The 12282-nt window shown below is 33.1% G+C and overlaps 1 protein-coding gene across 1 annotated transcript in view; it reads left to right on the top strand.

Annotated features, from left to right (window-relative positions):
- Positions 1 to 10019, top strand: part of LOC142340812 (uncharacterized) — a 123718-nt gene extending 113699 nt beyond the window's left edge. Inside the window, exons 17-18 of the mRNA XM_075391540.1 lie at positions 4779 to 4980; positions 9456 to 10019. Coding sequence (XP_075247655.1) covers positions 4779 to 4980; positions 9456 to 9668 — 415 coding nt within the window. The 3' untranslated portion in view covers positions 9669 to 10019. The remainder of the gene's footprint in view (positions 1 to 4778; positions 4981 to 9455) is intronic.
- Positions 10020 to 12282: the final 2263 nt, after the last annotated feature.

Raw genomic sequence — 12282 nt, 5'->3', positions numbered from 1 at the left:
CTTTTTTTCACCCCGATTCATTTAACCCCGCATATTTTAACCCCGTATCTTTTAACCCCTCCATCATTTAACCCCTATATCATTTCACCCCTCTGTCATTTCATCCCGCCAATTAGGAGTCAACATTAAAGGCATACTTTGTCATAATTAAGTAGATAACTTAATCCCATGTTCGGTTGTGATAGTTTCATATCTAGTCCCACGCGCCGCTAAGGCATGGCCATGGACCGCAAGGCATGGCCAAATGATTATATTGCTAATTAAATAGTCCTTATTTTACAAAAGATTAAAATCGGTGTGAAATGATAGAGGGGTTAAATGATAGAGGAGTGAATAAATAGGGGTTAAATGATAGGGGGTTAAATAAATAGGGGTATAAAGATATTATTTAGGCTTTCTAATAGCAGTTGTTTGAATTGGATGAATCTATTTGAAGGGCAGCTAACGTTTTTTTTTAATTTGACCTTAATTGCTGCAGTAAAATGTAATTGAAAACACATTGTTTGACCATTTTTTAATATTATTTCTGTTGTTGCAGCGGGTAGTAACAATAATAACATTATCTATGTTTGCAAATGAAGCACTAATGAACCTAATTAGGTTTTGATTTTATGGCTAGTGGTCGTTTTAAAGAAACTGACAATACCTGTTTTCAAAATATTTAAATGACCTTTAATTTTTTTGTTGTCTTATCATTTAAAATTTTTAGGGACAGGTTGAAATTACAAATGATTCTTCTCATTTTATTTGTTTCAGTTCAAAGCTAATTTTTTCTATGACTTTGAGTTTCATTTTTTCAAGAAATATTATAGAAATTTGGAAGTTTTACGAGTTTTTGTTGCCTAATTTACTTTCTAATTTTTAGTCTCCTGCATGAAAAGACTTATCTGTTGCCACAAACGCCTAAACTAAAGAACATATTTGTTTTACTTGTTAACTAATGTTTCTTTGACTTAAGCGCGATTTATTTAAAAAAAATGAATTTTTGAATTTTTTTTTCATTTGATGAAACTATTAATTTTTTATCATTTAATCTCATCAATGGAAGTTGGCAATGCTTGCTAATGAGCAATCAGTGAAATTCTTTGATGATTTGAGCTCAGAGCAATCATTTCTAATTTTCTGACATCTGCCTTTACGGAAATTGTGATTTTTTGTCTTAAAAGTTTTTCTTGTGGTCTTTACATTTTGTATCAAGACCAACAATAATTTCTCGTTGATCTTCCAGTGTGGCGTAATTTAAGTTCCTGCAAAATGTATTTCATCACTTTTAAAGTATCTTTAAAGTGGATTTAGATTTAGGTGTTTGAAAATTTTCGGGGTTTCTGAAAGCGAATTTCTCTTGTGGTGCATTTTGACTGCTTGTTTCAGGTTTTTCAACACTTCACCGCTATTAAGATAGTGTTTATTTTTTCTAATAGAGCTTGTTTTAAATGGATTAATCTTATTGAAGGGCAGCTAAGGCGTTTTTATTTTTTACACTTTTTGCTGTTATAAAATGCGATGTTTGGCCATTTTTTAATATTATCTCTGTTGTCGTATCACGTACTATCAAAGAGAGAAGTATCTGTGTTTGGAAATGCAGCACAAATTAGATTTTGAGTTTATGGCTAACAGCAGTTTTAAATACTCTGACACTATTTGTTCTCAGCCTATGGTTTTTTTTTAACTTTTTTTAAGTATTGAGAAGGTTTTGTGTTCTTTTTGTTTTCTTATCATTTTAAATCATTAGGGACAGCTTGACAATATCAATCAATTTTTTTCACTATATTTGTTTCACTTCAAAGCTAATTTTTTCAATGACTTTGATTTTCATTTTTTCATGAAATATCCTATTCTGGAGGTTTTACGATTTTTTTTGCCTAATTTGCTTTTTTATCTTTGTGTCCTTGATGGCAAGACTCTTTGTTAATAAAAAAAATGCTTAAATTAAACGAGATAATCGTTCCACCTTTTAACTGTTGTATCAACTATTTAATTGTTTTTTGACTTATGCGCTTTTCAGTTTCAAAAAACTGAATTTTTGAATTTTGTTATCGTTTGTTAAACTTATTTGTGTTTCACCAATTAATCTCAGTGATAAAAGTTGTCCTTGCTAATGAGTAACAAGTGAATTTGATTAGTAACTTGAGCGCACAGCAGTTTTAAACTTATGAGAACTACTTTTACGGAAAAAGTAGATTTTTATATCTTAATTTTTTCTGTTGTTGTCTTTTCACTTAGACTCAACGATCAATCTACCTCGATCTTGCAGTGGGGCATAATTGTAGTCCCAGATAAAGTTATTTCATCACTTTTAAAGATTAATGATATGCTTTGCTTAGGGCCCCACTGGTTTCCAAAATTCCTGTTTTTTTGCAAATTTTCTTGGTTTTTCACTTTTTTTGCTTTGTCTGTGATTGATTCCCATAAGGTTGTTGTATTATGGAATCGTTCATAGTACGCATGAAATCAACATTTTCACTAACTTTTAGGTATTGTTAATGCACTAGGTTTTGTAAAAATTTGTTAAATGGATTTCTTTTTTTGTTCTTTTTGGGGTCAGGGGTTTTTTGACTCTCTTAGATTGATGTTGCTGAACTAAGCAACCTCAATCTAAGAGTTCTTTGGATTGTTTTTCATGCTATTGTTTTTTTCGTATTTTTTTCCTTTTTTTCCTTCGTACTTTTTTGTACATTTTTCATTGACTCCGTTATTTCAAAACGCGATAAACAGGGAAAGCCCAGTGTGCGTTAAGTTTCATTAGAAGCCCAAAACTGGCTTTAGTAGTTGGTCAAACCGTTAGAGTGTTGTCGCTGATGTGGTTTAGTTCAAGGTTAAAAGGTTATTTTTAAGAGTTTTAAGCGCATTTTATGCGTTTTAACGTCACGTTTTTGTGTGAAGAGTCTTAAATTGACGATGTTTGAAGTTGGGTGAGGTCAATGGCATCTCATAATTACTTTTTGTAACCATTTTATGAGCTAAAATTTTTACAATTTTTTGAAATCTTTTGTCAAGTTTTGAGATTTTCCTGCCTCGGTTACCATAAAACCTCATCCAGGGTCTGATAATAGGCTGCTGCATAGTTTTTAGTGGTTATGGAATTAATTTCAACATATTAATAAGCAAAGATTTTGCAAATTATTGTTCAAAATTTCTGAAAATTTATGTCATGTTCTCAGTGTATAAGTTTTTTTTCAGCCAATAAAAATTTTAAGGCTCAAAAAATTCCTAGATAGCCACTGGAGACAGTGAAATGGTTCTGAAGAGATTATTATACCACTACATTTCAACATTTCATAAAAAGTTTAAAATGTTTTCAATTTTTTTGATTTTTTATGTCACTTTCAAAGTTTGTCAATCTTTTCGGGCCATTTTGTTTATGTCTAACGGATTGGTTACAGAAGAGATTCCAAAGACAAAAAAATGGTTTTGAAGATTTTAACCTTGCGAAATTAGAAAATTATCTTTAACTTTTGCAAACTCAAATTTTTTGAGTGTTTTGTCTTGTTGCTCAATTTTTCTATCGTTAATAGCCTATAAAACTCTTCCATGCCATTTTTTGTGCGTGGGATAATCTGAAACAATAAAACTCAACAAATCTGTACTTTAGCGTTAAAGCTTCTACAGCCATAGCAATGATTACGTTGTTTAGGTTGTTTAATTGTTTAAGTTTCTCAATTTTTGATATTGCTTTTATTTTTGCTGGGCCTTGTTCAATTGTTCTGCACTATGTTCAGTTGAGTGATTAAATTTTTGGTCACATGTGATAACCTCACTCTCAAAATGCCATCTTCACTCTGAATTTAATTTTTCCTGACATTAACTCAAAGAGATACTGTCAAGTGATAGCGTGTCTCTCTGGTGGTAGGTTATTTAAGGACAGCTTAAAGAAGCAGCGAAAAGTTTTTTAGATTCTTAATCGAAATAAAACATCTCAGCGTTTAATTAAAGTTTTTTTTCGGCCTGTTTCTTTTACATTTTTATTGAGACTGCAGATCTACGATGCTATTGTGGCTATTTTCTGGCAACCTGCTAGCTATGTTTGCATTTTCTTGCTCAAATTCCTGTAATTTGATGCATTTTTGCGTTGAATCCCGGACTTGAGTCTCAATGCATGTCAGCGTTGAACCGGAACATTTCAAGAGTAAATACTTAAATCAGTTATGAAACATTGCATCTGCAGAACACTTTAAGTTTCTTATATATACAGTTTCTCTTCATTATGATTACATTGGGGTCATAGAGTTCGCCCAGGCTAAACTTATCCTGTATACTCTTATTAAAAAACTCATACCCCAAATTTAAGTCCGAGCATAATAAAGTCATACTTTTTGTTAGCTTATAACTAGTAATTACAATAGTATTAAACGCACTATTTATACATCAGCTAGTTTGTAAGCAATTACCACAAAACCCATTTAGCTTTGTGGTTACGACTTGCTACGCAAATTAAATGTTACAAGTACCCACGCAGAAGTTCGAATCGCTTTTAAAGCAAACTTTTCCGGCTGGAGTTAAGCTGAACACATCATTTTTCATGCAGTAAATTTTTCTCATAAATCACTACCGGCCAGTGTAAATTGTGAAATGATCACATTACTGGCCATCCTAAACAACAAAATGTCTCTAGACCGATTCAGCCCTGATTTTCTCTGCCACCAAACTCCGCTCCTTTTGCTCAGTTCTTGCATTCGATGGCCGCAATTCAAAATTTTCTAATGGGGTTAAAAAAACGAGCTTTTACTGGTAGTTAACCATAAAATATTTTATTTTACTCATTATATATTTTTTCAAAGGTTAGGGCCAAATTTAATCCAAACGATTGAACCAGTGGAGTCCATATGTACCCAGATGAAGGTTCTGGCCTCCGTGACAGCCAAGAGTCTGATGAGACAGGAGGAATTGGATGAGTCCGAGACATCTCTCGGGGTGATGAGTGGCAAACTGACACAGACAATTGTGTCCATCCTTAAGGATTCGGAGGCATGCTGTCTCAAGGTGATATTTTTCAAATTTGGCTCACTTGTGACGAAGTTATTGTCCCTAGCGAGGACGACTGGTCTATGTGATAGAATAGCGAGTTGAAACCAAACGTTAAGCATGCAATATCTTTGTAAGGTTCTTGCAAAAAATATTAGTCTATTGAGATCTGGCAAGATAGAATTAGCCTTGCAAGATAGAGCAGATCTTCTAAGGTTCCTGTAAAATTTAATCTTGTAAAATCTTGTAAAATTTTTTGTAAAAATTAATAACGGCTAGTTAAATTTTGTTTATTAACGTCTTAAACATTTAACAGCGTCCTAAAAGAATCTTCTAAAAATCTAGAAATAAAAAGTTAATTTTGTAAATTCTTGTTGGGTAAAAATTTAAATTGTTTAGCATGAATCTTGTAAGAATATAAAAAAGATATTGCAGTATTAATTTTGTTTTCGACTCGGGATTTGTGTTGTCTCTGATGCGGAACTTGAGCGTATCTGTGGAAGAATTCGGTTTGTCTGAGCCGCGATGTTGGCTTGATTGTCTGTATTGGGTGGCTTATTGTTGCTTGTATGAAAAAGATTCTCGCTTGTGTACATTTGGAGAGCTCAAAGCGGTTGCAGTAGGTTAATTGTTGTTGACTTATGATTAATTATTGACTATAATCCGTAGAAATTGTTTGGTCTAGGAATTTTAGATGGCATGCTTTTTCCTCTAAATATCAGGTATCTGTTCTAAATGTTGTTCAAAGTAACTTTGGGACACATATGACAGTATAATTTGAGAAAATTCAGTGCAAAATGAAAACAAATGACGCAACAAAATTCGCAACAGAAATACGCGACTGACAACGGCAATGAATGTGAGAAATAAATCGGCTATTGCAGTGTCTATGTGCGATAGCCGCGAATAAACACTTGCTTTCTTTTTTTTTCACGCTGTAAATCAATTTTTTTAAAAAAGGAAAGGGGAGGAGAAAAAAGTATAAAAAATGTAAAGTGGGACCTATCAGCAAGCTGAAGACATATTCTTTTGCTAAACTACAGCAAACCAAAATCAACGCCAGTTGCAGTAAATAATTAAATTAGTTATTTCTTTATTACATTCCCCAAACTTACACAAACAGATGATTTTAAATAAGCAAACTGTCATTCTACAGAACATACGTTCCCTTCAGAAAAACTTTGATCTGCTAAACATTCATTTAGAAACGTTAAAATCTAAACTTATAGCACTTTGCCTGACAGAAACTTAGCATAAGAACCACTACGAAACGTCACAATTCTCATAGAAAGAATGCCAAAAACTTTGCAGCTGTGAGATAATGAAAAGAGGGGGTGGAGTAGAAATTTTTGTAATGAACGACTTGGAATTTTTTTGAAGTGAAAAAATGCCATCACAACGATCTGAAGGCTCTTACAATAAAGATCAAAGCAGATAAGCATCATTATTTGAGTATTACTTGTATTTATATTCCACCTAGAAAACAAAACAATGTTAATTTTCAAAGGCTAGAAAATTACATAGATACCTTATCAATTGAACCTGAAGATAAACATATACTATGCGGAGACTTCAACATTAACTTTTTGGTTAATAGTGCAAACTTCCGGAAAATGGTCACTTTGCTGGCAGGAATTAACCTCTCTATAGTTGAAAGCATTGAACCAACTCGCGAAACCTCGAGCACGAAATCAACACTGGATGCGTTTTTTTCAAACACCCTGTCTTCTGTCCACCCTACTGATTCCGGCATTTCAGACCATCAAACAATAACACTAACATTTGAACAATCTCTGGAAAGCTCGTCCAATAGACACGAAAAGTTTACAAGAAAATGGGTCAAACTAGAGAATCGTGAATTTGTCGAAGACCTCAACAATATCTTGATGGACAAATTAAAAATAAATACTTGTAATGGTAGTGAATGGTCCCCCGATAAAGGCTTTTGAAAAACTGCATGAAATTCTGATTAATACCCTAGACGAAAGTCTATCAATAATAAGTTCAACTAAAACAGGAGTACAAAAACATAGATAGATAATCAGGTGAAAAATGCTGCGGCAGAAAAAAAAATTCCTAAGAAAATTGTGTTTACAAAACCCAGATAATAATGTTTTGCAAAATGATTACAAGGCTCAATGCAAACTTTTCAGAAATCTAATCAAACGAAAACTTAGACATTTTTAAAAAAATGATAATGAAAAAGAAGCAGCCAACAGCAAAAGAAAGTTTTTCAATCTCTTAAATGAAACATCGGGCAAAACTTTAACAACTCAACACAATGAACAAATAGTAGAAAACATAGAAACCTTTAACACTTTTTTCGCAAACATTGGAGTAGAGCTATCAAAGGCGTTTGATACAAAGCAGAAGTATGAAATCGAAACTAACAAAAATACCATGTTCTGTTTCCCAGTACCCAGCTCCGAAATCAATGATACACTGCGAGTGCTTCCATCAAAGTTTAGTTTAGACTGCCACAACATAAACTACTTTTTTCTCAAAAAAAAACTCGGGCAGTTAGTCCACTACTTGAAACATTATATAATGAGTGTCTGAAACTTGATGTATTTCCACAGTGCCTGAAAATAGCCAAAGATGTGCCTTTTTTCGAACCCACAAACTACAGACCAATCTCACTGCTTCCAGCCATTGGCAAGTTGTTTGAAAAACTTTTATATAAACGAATTTATACGTTTTTGAGCAAAAACTACACTAGCATCCCTAACTGAAGAGCAAACTGGTTTAATTAAAAAACTTAACTAAATGCACTTTTATTGACCTAAAAACGCTTTTGATACAATGAACCATGAGCTACTGCTGAAAAAGTATGAGCAGTACGGACTTCGAGGAACGGTACTGAAAATGCTTGAATCCTATCTGAAAGACCGACTCCAATATATTAAAAAAGAAAATGTTGAATCTGAAAAGAGAAACGTTAAATGTGGACTGCCGCAAGGATCAATTCTCGGTCCACTGCATTTCATTATTATCTACCTAAACGACATTCCAACTCTAAAGTCAATAGAAAACTATACTTTATGCTGACGATGCGGTTGTTTCTAATAAAGGTAATTTTGAGACTGTAGGAAAAAATCACGATGCCGCACTAGCCGCAGTTGCGATTTGGTTTTATAGAAACAAACTGACAATTAACGCAACAAAAACAAAACACACGGTGTTTAGAAAAATACGCAATCTAAAACAGCACAAAACAACAATTAACCGAGCGGAAATTAAACAAACCAGGTCTTTTAGGTATCTAGGATTGATAATAGACAATCAGTTGAAATTCAAAGATCATTTAACTACGTCAAAGAGAAGCTTTTAAAATTTGGTTCCCTTTTTTACCGATTATGCCTTATTTTTACAAGAACACAGCTTCTTAAAATTTTTAAAATTGATGTCAAACCGATAGTACAATACGGAATTTTGATCTACGGATCTACCAATGAAAATTTTTTAGAACCAATCAACATATTATTTAAAAGAATTTTAAAATTAATTTTGTGGAAACGTAAGTACGGGTCAATCGAGCGAATACGAGTTCGCAATTTGATAAGCAACGCATCAGAGTTACTTGCTTTTGAAATATTCAAACTACTAGTAAAACTAATAAAAAGCAACCGCCAAGTGAAGTTTTTCAACCATAATAGCGGACTCGGACCCGAATGATATCATGAAAAAGAGAAATCGATGACAGTTTGTAAAAATTAGCAGACGAAGATTCGATAGTAATTAATTGAATTGTAGAGTTCTTGGGAAAACAACTCTTTTATTGAAGATGTTAGAACAATAAAATAGGCAAACATAAAAGAGTTTGCTATACATTTTTGAATCTTTATATAACTGGTAACCAGGACCTGCTAGAAAGACTTTTTCATGCTCATTAGAGCAAATTTTTTGATAGCTACAAACACAGTTTCTTCTCTAGTTAATCTCTACTGGAAAGGACAACTTTTCATTTTAAAACACTTTTTTTTATTATTTCATCTAAAATTGCACAACTCTTCCGTGAGGCGCTTGAAAACAAACCAGATTGGTTTAATGGCGACCTTGTAGTGTCACAAATTGTAACCGATTGTATTGTACAATGTATGTAATTTCTTGCTAATATTTTATGACAACGGCACTACAAACAATTTATTATTATTATTATTATTATTATTATTATTATTATTATTATTATTATTATTATTATTATTATTATTATTATTATTATTATTATTATTATTATTATTATTATTATTATTATTATTATTATTATTATTATTATTATTATTATTATTATTATTATTATTATTATTATTATTATTATTATTATTATTATTATTATTATTATTATTATTATTATTATTATTATTATTATTATTATTATTACAACACGAACCAATGACAGCAGAGCTCAGCTGGAACAGACAACTTTCGTATTGAAAAAAAATTGTATCTCAGTTTGATAAAATTTATAGTGAACTGTAGAATTTGCTTGACAGGGTCTGAAGGGGGCCACTAGTGTTGAACAAGATGGGAGAGAACAAGAGTGGGCGTTGGAAATTGCTCAAGTATGGAAAACCAAGTTGGACGCTCAAAGAAAAGACGCAACTTTCGGAGAGGGAAAGAGAGGGCTACTGAATGAGAGGGGATTGAGAACCAATGTGACTGAAACTTCTGAGAAGGAAACGCGGCTGAATGAATTTCTGAACTGAATGAACAGATGGTGCAACAATGATGACCACTTGCTTTGCACGATACAATTATCTAACGCAACAAATTTTCCTACATTTCTAAGCAAATGAGGGAACAAGAGACCTCACAAACAATAAAATCACTTTTCGATTAACCAAAATGGTGCCTGAAATGATTCTGAGCAAGCGTGTCTCCGTGCTCCGACGAACATACATAATATTTAACTATCTTCACAGCAATTGAAGCTAGGCATAATCTGTGTTTTCACAAATATATGTGCTTTTTACCTCACAAATGTGGGTACTAAGCCACACAGCTAATCCCGGGTCGAGAAAAATTATGTATGAAATGCGCTGAAATGCGCTGAAATGCGCTGATTTTTCAAAAAATTCAGCGCAAAAACCTTACATAAAAATGCGCTGAAATGTACTGAAATGCGCTGAAAATTTGCAAAAAACGCGCTGAAATACACTAAGTTTTCAAAAATCAGCCATCACGGGCAATCGAACCCTGCTCTCCGGTGCCGTTGCCTTCACTTAATCCACTGCGCCAATGATTCCTGAAATTCTTCCTATTTAATTTGATTTTATATTAAAAGACAATTTATGAAGGAACGCGCTGAAATTGTGTAGGAAATGCGCTGAAAATTCAGCGCATTTCTTACATATTTTCAGCGCATTTTTAAAGAAAAAGATCATCATTAAATAGGGAAAATTCAATGGTTCGAAATTGAGGAATCAGTGTCTAAAAGCATTCAAACCCACGAAATAATTTTAAGAAATGCGCTGAAATTTGAATACATTTCTTACAGAGTTTCAGCGCATTTCAGCGCAAAATCATGTAAGATTTTTGCGCTGAAAAATTTGAGAAATCAGCGCGTTTCAGCTCATTTCAGCGCATTCAGCTCATTTCTTAGCAGATTTTAGCAGATTCAGCGCACTTCTTACAAAATAATGCATTGAAACGGCGCTGACATCTCGACCCGGGATGTTAATTAGTTTGACAGTCGCTTTCAAATAAATTTTGAATTTACGAATCTTAACAAACAGAGATTTTGATTTCCGAGTAGTTGAAAGCTGAAAGCGTGAACTTAAGAGTTTAACTTTCATTTTTAAATAGCTTGAGTTGAGTTGAAGCTGCCTTTTCATATGCAGAATAGTGAATGAGGAGGGAGGGCGCATGGGGGTGTTTGTCCAAGCATTCTTGACAAGGGATACAACCTACCCGTTTTCTTATGGTACCAATACTCGTGCGTAGAAAACTTTGAGCGCAACGTATTTTTTGTTCAAGAATTTAGACCACAAGCTATCGGTTTGTTTGACGAGACAAGGCGACTCCTTTGTTAAATAAGGAGCTCTTATCTTTACGCAGTTATTTAAATATAGTTAAAAAAAACTATGATGGACATAGTGCGTATATGTCGCATTGAACGAAAGCCACGTGCCAGATCATAGTAACTCAGTAAGACAGCGCTGAATCAAAAATTGTCCATCCTGTGTTTTCAATATGATCATACTCTGATCATGTGATTTTTTTACCAAACGTTTTAAATTCTAGGCAAAAAATTATTCTGTGATATCAATCATGTTCATGCCTGGTATGAATAAATTCAACTCTATGGATAACGTAACGTATCGTTACATTCTTACTCTTCTCTCGACATGAACAGACAAAAAATCTAACAGAAAATTAATACTAATTAAATAATTCTATATTGCGAATAATTAAAATTTCATTACGTCACCAATCGTACAAATTCAGTGGAGTCCGCGGTTGTGAACACGAGTGGCCAACTTTTGTCACTCAATTTCGCGTGGCATGAAATTGATTAAACTGTGGACAACAATGACAAGAAAAGCTGCTGACAATCGTAACAAAATTCCGTTTCTACGCCATATAGGTCCGCAATTTGTGAGTGGGGAAATTGTCATCAATGCCCGCAATTTTGAGAATGATTACTTATATTCCATTTCGATTCCATGCTGCGATTATTTTACAACTTACAAAATCAATGACAGAAATTTGTCAGCTTTGTCCACAATTTAGATCAAAGCGTACAAAGAATAAGGTGCAATTAACACACAGCTAACTATTTTAGATCGTTTGACTGTTTAATGGATTCAGTTAATTTAATGGCGTCAAACACTATTTGAATCAAAACTAGAGTTTTTTATATTGAGCTTCATATTACTTTAATAGGAATCAAAAAGCTGAATCAAAAATTGTCCATCCTGTGTTTTCAATATGATCAAACTCTGATCATGTGATTTTTTTTACCAAACGTTTTAAATTCTAGGCAAAAAATTATTCTGTGATATCAATCATGTTCATGCCTGGTATGAATAAATTCAACTCTATGGATAACGTAACGTATCGTTACATTCTTACTCTTCTCTCGACATGAACAGACAAAAAAATCTAACAGAAAATTAGTACTAATTAAATAATTCTATATTACGAATAATTAAAATTTCATTACGTCGCCAATCGTACAAATTCAGTGGAGTCAGTGGTTGTGAACACGAGTGGCCATCTTTTGTCACTCAATTTCGCCTGGCATGAAATTGATTAAACTGTGGACAACAATGACAAGAAAAGCTGCTGACAATCGTAACAAAATTCCGTTTCTACGCC

This window comes from Convolutriloba macropyga, chromosome 6 (genome assembly GCF_964194025.1).
Source record: "Convolutriloba macropyga chromosome 6, txConMacr16.3, whole genome shotgun sequence".
Classification (NCBI taxonomy): Eukaryota; Metazoa; Xenacoelomorpha; order Acoela; family Convolutidae; genus Convolutriloba; species Convolutriloba macropyga.
This window is presented reverse-complemented; position numbering and strand designations above follow the sequence as displayed.